The sequence below is a fragment of the Ischnura elegans genome, chromosome 5, assembly GCF_921293095.1.
Source record: "Ischnura elegans chromosome 5, ioIscEleg1.1, whole genome shotgun sequence".
Classification (NCBI taxonomy): Eukaryota; Metazoa; Arthropoda; class Insecta; order Odonata; family Coenagrionidae; genus Ischnura; species Ischnura elegans.
The window spans coordinates 67,411,662-67,426,146 of NC_060250.1; the positions used below are offsets into that span (position 1 = coordinate 67,411,662).

The following is a 14,485-nucleotide window of genomic DNA, read 5'->3' on the forward strand; positions in this document are numbered from 1 at the left end:
CATCCGTACTGCTTATATTACGTATTAATCATTCGTGAGGATAGCAATAAAATCCAGTTAAACATTAATTGTATTGGGAATGGGTTGATTAAAGAATGAAGATTTATATACCCTATTATGGCTGTGTTGATATTCATTCGCTCTCTCATTCTGTGATTCCACCCGAATTCCACCCTACATTTTCGAATTTTATTATTACTTCTAACAGCATGTGGTAGTATAATTTTTAAGTATGCGTAACGTTTTTGGACCGTGTGGTGTGCATGTGGGAATCCAATTGTTTGCTGCATGCTGGTGATTGATCACCCCCTGCCAAACACCATAGAGGTGGTATAAGGCCTTCAGGGTATTAAGGCCTGTTTACACGATACATTAACACGTACGAGTTAATGTCTGTTTGCATGAATGATTTTTGTGGACCCGAACGGAACATGTACGAATGCATGAACCAAATTAGAACAGGTTTTATTTTCTGTGCATGCATTCGCACAAGTTGGGTGGTTACACGGTGCATTTTGGCGTTTATTCTCGCGTTCATACATTTATACATTAACCCGTACGTGTTAATGTATCGTGTAAACAGGCCTTTATGTAGATGTAGATGAAGGTTAGTTTGGATGGATGATTATAGAATTCACCCTTGACTAGACCATTGGTGTGTAAGAAATCACACATCCAGGGTAGGGGGTTCAATTTCATCCCCTGGGCCACTTCGCACTTGGAGGATTTTATTTGGATGCTTTCGTACCAGGCTTTGAACCTAGGACTCTTCTATCAGCAGTCAAGCGCTCTAACCGCTAGGTAACGACTCTTAACGTAAATTGTGATGCGTACTGATAAGCCTATAAATTAATGAATATTGAGTTGCATACTAATTTGTAAATTTTAATATAATTTTAATTTAATTTGTAATTTATTTAATTTTAGTTTTTGTAAACATAAATGCACTTGAAATCTTAAGCTGCGTTGAAAGACAACCATCATTTCGTTACCGTATCCCAATGAAGTTCGTCATGTGCTTCATTCTCCTTTTGTACGTAGTCGCGCGTTGTATAAAATCAGTTGTTTTCAAATTATCCTGATGTTCAAGCATTTTCTTCTCTTTTTCATTGTGTACCTAATCGTATTTTAGAAATATGGCCTAATGAGTCTCCTTGTCTAGGAAAAGAGCTTTCTGAGGAAGGAGATGATTAACCAAATGATATGATGTTGATATCAACCGGGAGACATTAGTTGCTTTTTTAAATCTCTTGCTTACTTCTTCGCCTTTCCAAGAAGTATAAACATTTTCCTCTCATGGATTTTTTCCAAGGCACTAGGTACTTTCGTAAGCGTCAAAGGTGGCTCACGGATGATCACAAAGTAGTTTTGCATTCAGGTTCATGGGTTATAATAGTATCGCCTGGGCGAGAAAAATATTCTGCGCTTGGCTCACGCGACGTGGAGGTGATTCAACTGAGGCCGTCTCTGTGTGCCACTTGAGCGAGCACCGCTCGTGCATGTCGTGGACATATTTCAGTTAGTCGGCCTTTTTTCAGCGTGATGAGTGAAAGACAGCGAGGAACAAATAATTTCAGTTTGCAAGATTTTACGCGCGGAAGAATGAGTATTAAGTTTGAGGAGCAAATCGATTAATAAAATACGGTATCTGTAATTCATTAACCATACGGTATGTATTTTCATGGGCGTAATTTTCTTTGATTAGTCGCCTCTCGGCAGGTTGAATCCCTTTTAGAATCCTCTATTACCGTGTCAATTCAAATATTTTAACGTGAGTCATTAATTTCATTCAATTTTTATTAGTGTCGTCGTCGATCTAAATCATGAATATTATTTGTTTATATTAATATAATATCTAATTATTTAATATAATAAACAAATCATATTCATTGCAAAAAGCCCTGATAAAGATATAAAGTATACCGAAACGTTGGCCAAAAATATTTGCATTTAATTCTTGAAGACATACCTTCTCTCCAAGACACTAATCAAGGTTAGAAAATTGAGGTCAAGACAAAGAAAAAGAAACTCGATTTGCGGTTAATAATGTTTGCAATAAATTTGTCACGGATCGCTTTAAAGCTATCTATGCTTTTATGGATGTAATATTTCTACTAAAGTGTATACGTATTTTCTACCTCAACATTTTTTCATACATTTTACGTTATATCCGTAGTAAATTAGTGGTGTCAATGTTGGATTCTGTCTTTAATTAGACCTATTTTCATAGTGAATCTACACAAAAAATCGCGTATACAAGGTGGCCCGTGCTTTTATTATTGACATTAATGTGAAGTATGCTAACCTGTTATCCCAGAGACGTGGAATATAACTCGTAGCCACCAATGCCATGGCACTAGACCACCATTATTATTCTTTTCGTGGAATAAATGGTAATGACGTGTGTGTGTGAAATTTATTATTTGAAAATATCGAGGTGCTAACGCCAAAGTAACTTGTCGTTCGTGACTCATAAATTTGAAGGCCTCACTGAACAGGACCCTTGCACTCTAACTGGTATCCTCTTAATTCGTCACCAAGTAATGCGTCTGGCATTTCTGATACCAAGGATTTCTCATCCCATTTTTTGGATAAGGCTTCCTTGTTGCTTGATTTTTTTTCAACGCGTGTGTGTTTTGGGGTAATTTTAGGTCATGGTGAATTATTCTTCCTGCGTGAAATTTTTGCGCGTACGTATTGCCCTTCTAGGCTAATCTTCAAGGTGTAGAAAAATTGTGTCTCGAAATTTTACCCTGGTTAGCAGATGCTAGTAGCAGCCAAAATTACTAATGATGTTTTGGTTGAAAAAGCACCATTTTATAAACTACAGAAACGTTGATCCAAGCGCTTCGATCGGCCGCGAGTTTGCCCTGTTACAGGATGCTCTGGACGATTCATCACTTCAAATGCTTTGCCTGCCGGAGATCGCGATGCATCCAAGGCATCCGGAAACAGGGAACGCTCGCGGCCAATCGGAGCGTTTGGCTCTAAGTTTCTGTAGCTTAAAAATTGTGCTTTTTCAACCAAAACATCATTGGTAATTTTTGGTTCCTACTGGCGTTATCTAACGTTCTGATCGTTGGATTATTCTTCCTCGTGGAATAATCCTCCAAGATCGTTATAACATTAATGGCTTTGCCTGGTTTCGCTTTTTAGCAGGACCCTCTTCGCTTCTATTGCGTTGAGGTGTTTTTCCCTCTCCCGTTGCTTCCGCACCTTTCCTCTCCCAGAGGCGTCGTCGGGCTCCTATCGCGGCGGCGCCTCTTTCCTTTTCCCTTCCTCTCCTCCCCCTCCCCGGGTGATCGGGCGTATAAGTCTGTGACTTGGTTCCCGGCCCCGGTGCGTTGTATCCTCGAAGGGTTCGCCCTGAACCCTCATACTCTTTGGCGTCAGCTATCCAGGATTAAAATTTCGTGGCATAATTTTTCTTCCGCATGTAAGTATACAGTGTCACCCCTGAATATTTTTTCTGCGTTAAGCGTCCCCGTTTCGACTACTTTTTCTTCCGTAACGCAAAGAAAATCGCATGAAGACGGATGGACGTATACACGTATCGTGCACGTAGAGGAAAATTTGTCTTTCCACCTGCACCGCCGGGTACAGCAGTCTCATGCCTCATCGCCCACCTGTGTTGAAGTGAGCTCCGCCCTAAGGGTCGTAAATGAGACAGCCAAAGGGTTGGTCTCTCACGTCACATGCCATCATTTCTTCCTAAAACGGAAATGGAAACACCCAAAAAGCGTACCTCACCCATACTATTGAGTCAAAGGGAGGAATGTTGTACACGAGGACGTAGGCATCGAGGGAAACGGGTTGCTCATGGAGCAAGTCCTGCGATTTAGTTACCTACCACGCTGGCGTTAGGGTATGGCGGTATATTCATCCGACTGGGTGTGGTGGGACATCACTTTATTCCTTTCCGTGAAAGCACTTCTGTGTATCGGCGCGTGGGGTCTGAGGCTGCAATAATGCCAGGCGACCGTGATGGTATTTCTACTCTCACGAATTCCATTTACAGTTATAAAAGCGATTAGTATCCGGAGAGACGGTGGACAGCAGGAAACGGGGGTCATGGCGGAGATTAATGTAAGGTTACGAATCGTGATGTATTCCTCTGGTTGAAAAAATAATTTGATAAAAAACCCTATTATACTTGTACTCTTTTACTCACGAATCCTATTTCGCCTCAGAAACTGGATTTTTCAGTTTCTTTTCCCAAATCTCGTAAAGCAGCAAATTAACTGTCTGTTTATCTTTATACATGGTAGGGGTGTTTCTTGTGTTGCATTGTATGTATTGATCGATACCAATTGAAAGTTTATGTAAAATTTATTGCAACGCAGCTTTTTTTAATACGTATCAATGCATTAGTTAATTAATTAGGTAAAATAAAATTAGGACGTAGAAATAGGTTATTTTACTGGCAGGGTAGCTAATTAATTTATGAATTCCTTAACACATGTTTATGAATATTGCTAGTATTTTTAACAGCATGTTTTATCTTGATAGGCAGATTGCCGTCATGAGTAACCCCATTGCCTATGTGCCATATGTAGCGTACATGTTGCGTAGTGCATATTCGTGGAAGTAAATGTTAATCCTCTGGTGCATGTTGACGGTAATTCACCTCCTGCCAAACACCTCTGTATGGGGATTACTGGGTATATGAAGATTTGGAAAATAACCTTGTTATCTCTATGTTTGCGCTTTCTTAATTGTAAAAGTAATTGATGTACACATACTTACATTTTACTTACTGCTGCTTACTTTTTGCTTACTGCTTACTTTTTAGTTACTGCTTATTTTAACTCACATATTACTTATACGATTGCCTCTTGCCTGCTTACATCGATGGTAGCGCTTCACAAGTGTTGATGGAGGCATTCGAGTGTCTGCTGCGTTGTGTGTTTTCTTTAAGATCATTACAGGACGTACCTTAAGAAATGTTTCACGCGTCTTACAATTCATCCAAAGCTAGAATCATTGAGAAACTCACAACGCTGCGGCATTCGAAACTGTCCGGCAAGAACTCCGCCCGCCGCGATTGATTGAAGAGTTAATTTTCTCGTTCTCTGACTCACGTCTTCGATATAAGAGGTTCCTAATTACAAGATTTCGTTAAGGAGGTGCTCTATCAATGTTTAAATTCATTTTTGTTTCGTTAATTTTATTTATACGCTAAAGATTATCATTTTAACCCTTAATCACATTTTAATGTTCCGCAAATATGAGCAGCCGTGAAATATTAATGAAAAAGAATGGAAAAAATGCATGATTATCTGGAAATTGCTGATAAATTAGAGAATTTTAGGTTGACATTTGGGTGGCCATCTTGAATCAATATGATTCACTGAGGAAATTTTATTGTAATATTAGACGGCCGTTATACTTGTGCAAAATCACTGGGGCTCGAAAAATATGTGCAAAACTGGAGTGTTGGCCACTTGGAGTAAATGGAATCTCGGCTGTTCAACGTCCGGTCGCTTTCCGGGGGTTAGGTGCAGTCATTTGCCGCGTCGATCTGCGTGTGTACACTGAAGCGATGAACCTTTTCGCCGTCCAGATAAGATCCGTAGGTTACAATGCAGACGCCGTGAATTTTTCTCTCGCTGCCTTCCCAACCGTGACCGATTCAAATCACGCCACGGTACGCTCTCGCGTCCTCAAACGGTTGTGATGACCTCAGCGGATAAGTGTCCTTCCTCGCAATTGCGGACGCATTGTGCTCGCCCAACGGTCGAGGGAGTCGCCTATAGGGCGATGTTTTCTCTCGCCATTGTTCAATCATGCCTCTCTTCTCCTCCTTTCCAAACTAAATTGCGTTCGCATCACTTACCGTGATCATTTGAGCAAGCTGGATCATTCTCCCTCGCTCAGAAGAGAACGAAGTAAGAATGACGTGATGAAAGCGGAAAAACCAATATGGATTTCTAAGCCTGGATTTGCTTAGCCTGCTATTTACTCATTGAAGCGGATAGTTGTGCGGATAGGCAATGTGAATTGTTCATTGAAGTGGATATAGAAAGAAGATAGCGAAAATGCGTTGGACAATGCTGGAGGATGCGCTTGAAAAGTAATTATTATTTTCGTCATAGATATGGGTGATTGGACAGAAAGCCAGAATCAGATGATTTAGTAAAAGTGTATGGTGTCGAAAGAGGATTTACAAGTGCTTTTGGGCGAATGGCATTTTACTACATCATCTATGAAAAAAATCGTAGAAAATTGCAAGTATTTATTTCAATATGGAAAAATTACATTCCGTCACGCACGCATTAACTCTTTCCGTGTCATTGAAGGGAAACTTTCTCTCCCTTTTTCCATCCCTAGGGATATTGTGGTAATTGATCGTTAATGGCGCGAATGACCTTGGATGTTGTTAGCCTCTATTCATCACCACTTCCACTAAATACCATCTATTCTCTCTCTTAATTAACTCGGGAAAATTATGACGTCATGGCGAAATGATATAACTCTCAATTAATGCGAGTCAAGGAGAGTCTCCACGTGGAAGTAGAAAGGAAGATACGCTACTCCATATGCCTCGTCTCTGGAAATCAAAGTATGATATTTGCGGTAAGGAATATGAAAAAGAATGTTAACACTTTGCACTAAAAACTTTTATGGGCTGATGGACTATTTTCCTCGTAATTTTAGTTTAGACCACATGTCTTTCATATTTTAGTGACGTTAATTGGAAGATTTGGGGATCGATGATCTGTATGCCTTTTATATATTGTAGAAAATGTGTCTCTTGTCGTATCTCAATTTAAATACGGCTGAGTTCCACTGTTTTTCCCGCAGTAGCATGCGTTGTAAATTTGATGGTAATTTTGTGGAAATTACGTGACCCAAGGTTAAATTAATTTGTGAAAGCACTTCTTTGGTAGGTAATCGCCAAATCACAATAATGAATTGTTAATTTTATTCTGAATGGAGTTGCTGTTGTGTAGTATTTTGGATAATCGTGATCGAGCGCTTTTCAATTGTTAGGACCGAGTGGCGTTGGATTTGGGAGGATTGGAGACCGATTGATGTCCCATCACATCAGTTTTTCCTTATCCGTAGAGTATGTTTATCAGTTGGGAGCTTAATGTTGCTGTATTTACTCTCACATAGCAATTCCCACAGTACCTTTGCACCGTGCGTGTTTTCATTTGCCTTGTCAGCATTCATTTCGTCACGTTGCTGACACTTGTGAATTCAAGGGTTATGCGGGGGTCGTGAGGTGATTATTTGCGTCTTCAGTTGTAGTTACTTTTGTGGCGTCGTTAAAATGCTTAACTGATAGGCTTTAATAGGCATGGAATGAAAGATGATAAAAAGGTGGGCGGGCGCCGGTATGTTTTATATAATACCTCTCCAATGTATGTCGATGGCATTGAATGTAATCTCATATCTGATAATTACACTGTCGCGTCCGCTTTCGTAGATCAAGCATACTTTTAACCACAGCCTGTGGTTATGTATTAGGTTTTACTTACTTTCATACTTAGTTTCATATATGTTGTGGTGCAGTATTACTTCAGCATGCATCGCACTCCCACGCTGTTTTCAGATGTCACGCTTCCAAGTATGACGGGATGTGCGGACGAAAGATCAATTTCCCTATGACATTTATTTGGAGTGATTGATTTCATACCTTAAGAAGCGAGTTAACAATGGAATTTTAGACCCTCTTTCGACATCTCTTATGTTTGAAATGGAGTGAAATGTGTGCTTGCTTGCTTTCTTTGTTCTCAAGGATAGAAATTTCCTGATCTTTTTGTTTCTCAGGAAATGTATGCGCTACAACTTTTATTGTCAATGAAATTAGGATTGTTCCATCGGTGAAAAAAGGATACCGCTTTGACATCGTTGGTGAAAATAGCTTTCAAATTATATGATTTATTGAATTGGAATTCATATACAACGTATAAGTTTATCTTTAATTATGTAATCTGGTATGACTCACCTATATAAAATGCGAGTTAGTAATTTACTGCGTTTTCTCTTTGTACGCATTTGAGTAGAGCTTTACTGTGTTTTTTTAATAACGGAAGTTATTTTTTTCAAACATTTTTTCATCTTATTTTGACATTTCTGGTGAGTGTAGCCATTCACGTGAGAAGGTTTGGTCATTATGGACCCGTTAGTTTGAAAGTCCAAACTAAACTAATTTCATTTCTCGCTCTTAATCACTTAGGCCATGCGGACTATATCATATAGAGGTTGCTAACGACCATTCCTTCCAGCTCACAAGAACTTCTGGCAGTCCCGAACCAGTCTGAAGAGAACTTGACATGTCTTTTCCCCAATTGAAGTTCTAGGCTCCTATTGCTACATTGGTTTCCATGGCTTCTGCTAAAAACCTTTACGAAAAAATCAATTTTCTGAAACAGGCAAACCCTCCCCGGTACCACCCCTTGTTGTACGTAATTTTCGATATCAAATTATTGAGATTTTTCTCAGTTCTCGATGTAATTCCTGTTTTAAAATATAATTATGAATCGGGGAAACCGAAAATTTGGTGTATATTTTGCCAATTGTGACGATTAGGTTGCCCTCAATAAGATTTTCTTACAGATGTCCTCTAGTATTTTTTTTCTTCGAGAAGGATGAGCCTTTTTCAATTAGTATGGAATATATTTTTAGGTTTCTTTAATTGGCATTCATATGCAACGGTCAAGTTCATCTATAATAATGTAGTATGGAATGCCTCACCCATATAAATTGCGTGTTAGCCTTCTCATGTGTTTACAATAGAGATAAAGTATATTTATGTATACTATCACTAAGAATAAAACCGTTATTGAATCTATTCAACATCGTTTAGTAAGCTTTCAGCATTTTCTTCCAGCATTATGGTACCATTGGGAAGATGATTACAATGGACGCCTTACGTTCCATCTACGTTGTTTGGTTCATAACCGCATCAAAGCTACCGTGAGGAAAACGTGATTGAGAACTCGTGAAATCACGTATAGGACTTATTTTCTATCTTGTGGATACATGCGTTGCGTTTAAAGGGAGAATATTGTCACCCCTAACTTGATACAAAAATTAAACGATAAAACTTACTGCTCTGCCCACTGGTTTATTCATGCATAGGACATAAATAGTAACACTTGTTATTTATATTTGACCTGATAAAAAGTGTTGTTATCGGTAATAAATTAGTAGACAGTGCAATGAGTTTTATCATTTTATTCAGTATGCCGTTCCTCCATATCTTGTCAAACACATTTGATCTTGACTTGATACGTTAGAAATCTACAGAATCATCCTTTAGGGCAAAATGAAATTCAAATTTAAGTTTTTACAGGTGAAATCTTCTTGAGTTTTCCGTCGGGTGAGTTGATTGTGGCCGACGTTACGATGGTTGCTTCAGGCTTCAACAGAATCATACGCCGGAAAAGAACAAGATCCTATTTAAGTTTTATATATTATTATGTATTTTTCAACCTTTGGATCGTAGAAAATGACACTATTATTAATGGAGTATTATGTAATGTGTTTTTATGAATTCGTATCATCTGGCGCTCTAACTTTATATATTTTGTTTAGCGCGTGGCACTTCAGTTGTTGCCATTAATTAATTATCAGCGTAAATTTTGACACATTGTGTCCATTGTTAAGTTTTATCTTATTGAAGATAAAACTCAACATTGTTTCGCCATTGTTGAGTTTTATCTTAATTAAGATACTACTCAACAATATATACATTGTGATATTTTAAGTTATTCGTCCAAATTATGTTCTCTGTTGGTTTTATGAGGCCTCTAAATCATTTCGAGTCCGTGAGTCTATAATGGTCTCCGATGGGACATGGGTCTTCAATTTTAGGAAATGGCCCGTCCACATGCTCGATCCATCCGATTCGGCATTTATTTTCGGCTTTCTTCCTCCCGCTCGGCTTCATCACTATTCTCCCGTGTCTCCAAACATGAGTCGATTCCTAACTTGCCCCCGTCTGATGTTGCCGCCGCCGCCCTACCAGTTGTGTGGAAAGGAAGCGTACCATGTAGCAGGAATGGTCTTGCCTTTCAATCATGCGGGTTGAGCTTTCATTGACGATTTTTACAACGTTACCTAAGCATGCTTTTGTGCAAGATGCCGTACTCTTTGTGAACTAAAAACACAATTTCCTAATTATCTCTATCGTCTCAGGCTCTACCTTGTGGAAGTTCATTTTATCGTAAATGAAAATTAAAACTTTGCTATATTCCAACAATTTATTTTCAGGTACAACTAGTTGCGACGCAGCGGCGTTTTCTTCTGGTACGGAGATTGTATTCAGACCGTACCTGAAGATGGCACCGATGTAGTTGTTCCTGAATATTAATTTGTGGAATATCACGAAGTTTTTCTTTTCATTTACGAAATTCTAAATTATGAGTCTGATAACTCGATTAGGTCTTGATTGAACGAATTGTGAATTTATCTGGAAGCCTCTTTCAGCCGCTCATTTCGTTCACGTTTAACTGATCACGTTTTCATTTCCTTTCCTTTTCTGTGGCATTCTTACGCACGTAGAAGTTTTAAATATGAGCCTGAGAAGAATATGATGTTCTCTATAAGAAGAAAGAAAGTGATTCCCGTGGAAAATATTTTTATTTTGTCGGTGAAAACGCACAGGAGGGATCAATGTAGTACAGATTGTTATGAAGTAACATAGACCAAATATTTTAAAATGTAATTTTGATATGGATTCGATTGTTGCTAACAAATTCACGATAGCTGCTTAACAGAGCAAACGCTCTGCGCTAAGGTACTTCTGTGCACTTCTGGAACATACCTCTGTGTTAAGGCTGGATGAACTTGAAACAATGAGGATGGAGTTTATAGAGGAGATATTCCCCTGGTTAATTACGGGGAAGAGGCTACACCGTCTAATGTTTGTGATTTGAGATTGAGATCAATTTTGCAAATATTTCGCTGAAATATTGAACAAGGGTTTTTATAATATAATCGACTAATTCTATTCCTGACGGTGAGATGATTTTAACAGTGCATTTTCTCTACTTCTGTTCCGTACTCTCCTTTGGTAGCCACCTTTGTTTTTATCTATTCACCCATTGATGTTAGATGGTTATCGAATTTCATCATTAGCGGAATTATATAAGTTTCTCGAAAAGTTATCTTTGGATTCCGCAAACCCGAGTGACGAAGAGTTAATTTCCATTGTTAGACTCAAGGAGGACGCTGGTTCTGTTACTGGGGAAGGAAATACTTAAGCAGAATCTTCTCGCAGTGTCTGCTTTACCATTTATGACGGAAGAAATTAAAAGCATATCTCCATATGTCATCGAGAGATTAAGATTGTGAATCCAGGCTTGATTTCTTGAGTGCTCCAAGGGAATGTTCCGGATAGTATCGGTTTTCCTTTCCCCAATGTCAAGTTTTCCGCTTCCAATGGCTCAAAACTTATCATCTCGAGGATTTAAAGATCGAGGTTGCGAGTGGAATAGATCTTCATCGGGCTGAGGGTTGGAATGTGCTTGCCAATGAGAGATTCTTTTGTGTGAACTGCGCAGCTGTGCGTTGCATAAGTGTGACGTTTCGGCCGGGAGTTGTTAATGCGTATGAGTGTTAATGCGAATGCACGCCGTTTGAACTCGCGAAATTGAACTTCCTCGTATATCGCAGCCGCAAGCAATCCCGTTCCCGCGAATGTGCATGCAATTATTCCGTTCCCTGAATCAGCATTTGCCAAAGATTTTCTCCTGGAACTCCCAGCTACTTAGAATCCGTTGGTGTCATGGAAGCAGGACAGCATTGTAGTGTGCGCTGAACTCAATAAAAATCAAATGACGCATAGACTGGACATGAAAAAGCCGTATTGTGAATTTAAGGGGAAGTTCAGTGTATGAGAAGGAATAGGTAATGGTGATTCTTAAAGTATTCCATGAAAACATACCTTTACCGTGAGAATATCTTCTATCTATAAAATGGTATCCAAATTAAGATCAAGAATTCCTCATTTAGCATATGTATGGACCTACGAGCATTGAGCTTCATTTATGAGACATGTATGCTCCTTGTAATTATTTTACCCTGTCCATTTTAACTTAAATTCCATCGTGATGTGAATGCTAAATTCCTGCGATCATCAAGGAAGTAAGTCACTTTAAATCACCATGCTTGGATTTTCTTATTTAAAATGCATGGGTCGATCCTTCCCAATTTGGTCGATCTAGCTTATTTGATCCTGTGACCGGCATTCGGTGATCGTTACTGGATTTCGTGAATTCTGTGGATAAGATCATAGGTTGATATTATAGCTTATGTTTCTCTTGTATGGGTGATGGAGATAATATGGCAACTGGGCTACCGCATCACTTTAAAACCACATTACTCTATGCAATTGCCAGCTGTCTCTCTATCCTTGTTCCGTAAGGCGCTCTCCACCTGCGCTGTAATACATGCCGACCAGCAAAACAACTCGTGAGTACTTGAAAAGCAGACTATGAAGGAATAGGTGGCCGTTCCATTTTTGTCGCGAGCTGGAAAAGGCTCAATGCCTGAATAGTCGTTCCCTTGACTGTGATGTCACTGCTAATCGTCAGAAATGGTGAGGGAACTGGATTAGCGAGTTGCGGAGGACGTGAAGCGAGGTAATAGCCCTACTTCTTCTCGTGACGGACGTATGACTTCTCTTTATCGCGGATTTAGGTGCCGCGAGTTACGAGTACGATTGTGAAGTTCCCTTAAGACGGAAATGGTAGCTACGCACCATGTCATTCTTGGTTAAACAGTTCGGACCGATCGTGTATAACCTTTGAAAGCCGCCATAGATCCCACGTGTTAATTTTGGCTCCATTAACTCCAGAAATATGTTAATGTGTTTGGTCGTTAATAATTATTTTTGCTTTTGTTTAGCGTTTTCAGATTGTAATAACTATAAATTCGTGTCTTTTCTCTGTTAATAAACGTGATTTCTAAATTAGTGTGGGAAAGGATAAGATCATTATAATGTCGTAAAGAACTCCCACTGTGCGAAGTCCTCCACATCCAATTTCATCTCTGATCTTGCTTCTTAAAATCAATATAGAAGAATAATTATAAACAATTATTACCGTTGTACTTGGCGTGTAAATTTCTACTAGTGAAACTTCGATATTTAAAGTCGCAGTGAAAATAATTGGTATGCTCTGGTGAGCTGTAATGAATTGATCCGTATCGATGTAGCCATTGGAGCTTACTAAATCATTTCGTAAAGATGTTGGGTTTGCGTTGGACAACACGCCTTTTGGGCCTTATTCCTATGAAAGAGTGGTTCTCAAACTGTGGTCCACTGACTACGGGAAGTCCACTATTAATCAAATTGGTCGTCGATCGTGTACAGGTGCGGATTGAAGTCATTGTTTTGGTGGGGCGGTTCTCTGCTTTCCGCTGCGCCTCGATGGTATGCAATACATCTCACCTGGTTATAACCCTGTTTAGGCTTTTAGGTAGTTACCAACGGTGTTTGAAAATTGTTTGCTCTGATGGTGAAGAAAAAAATTTTATCGGAGAACCTCCTAAATAATTGAAATATTTTCAATTTGTACGTGAATTACGATGGCTAGTCGCCCCCTATGCTCCCCTCTTAATCCTCTCCTGCGGTATTCGTCCACAGGGCCAAAAAAAGTTTTCTGTGAATAGGAGATCTTGAGTGGGAGTCGTAAGAATATTTTTCTTTTCAGCAGCGTCTTACGTACCTTGAATTATTTAGCTAGGATTCAGGCAAGAGATTGATTATGATGAAGGCGGGGGGTGCTTTGTAAAGGCCGTTTTACACGGTACACGGAATTGCGCAATCTGACGTACGTGCGAAGGCGCAGTCAAAATTGCGTCGTATAAAGCGGTGAATTGCTAGAACACATGCGAGAATGCGTGGATGCGAGACGGCAAAATAGCCCCTGTTCTAATTTCGTTCATTCATTCGCGCAATTCCACGCCATTTTAGAAATTAATGCTGCTCTAACCTGCGCAATTCCGTGTAAAACGGCCATAAGAGATTCGATGCCGGATTAACTGTGGCCTGAAGACCTTTTACTGTTTGGAAATCACCGATTTAATTCAATGATCTCAAGGTAACTACGTTATTGTATCTTGTATACCATTTGCGCTAGGAAGGAGGTTGGTCTCTGCCTTGATGAGTGAAATTCTCTCGCCTGTGGTGTGAGTAATTGGCGAGGACGCCCCACGCCGATGAAACTGATCTCTGTGTGGGCCAATTGATGTCCTCATGGGCTTTTTTATGATCCCATAAATCCTGATTGGTACGGAAACAATATCGTCGACTAACGCTCATCGATTCTCATTTCTTTCTTCTTCGCCTTGCAGGGTCACTACCGTCGCGGCGTGGCGCTCTTCGCCCTGGGTCGCTACGAGGACGCCCTCTGCGCCTTCTGCTCCTGCGTGGCCATTGACGGCAACCCGCAGGCGCTTCGCTCCGAAGTATCTCAGGTGAGCTACTAGAACATTCCATGCACACATTCCAGCTTTGAACCTCTCGTCG

The 14,485-nt window shown here is 39.8% G+C and overlaps 1 protein-coding gene across 1 annotated transcript in view; it reads left to right on the forward strand.

Moving 5' to 3' along the window:
• LOC124159016 (LON peptidase N-terminal domain and RING finger protein 3) overlaps positions 1–14,485 on the forward strand; it is a 226,070-nt gene that overhangs the window by 198,144 nt on the left and 13,441 nt on the right. The window contains exon 3 of the mRNA XM_046534500.1: positions 14,311–14,433. Coding sequence (XP_046390456.1) covers positions 14,311–14,433 — 123 coding nt within the window. The remainder of the gene's footprint in view (positions 1–14,310; positions 14,434–14,485) is intronic.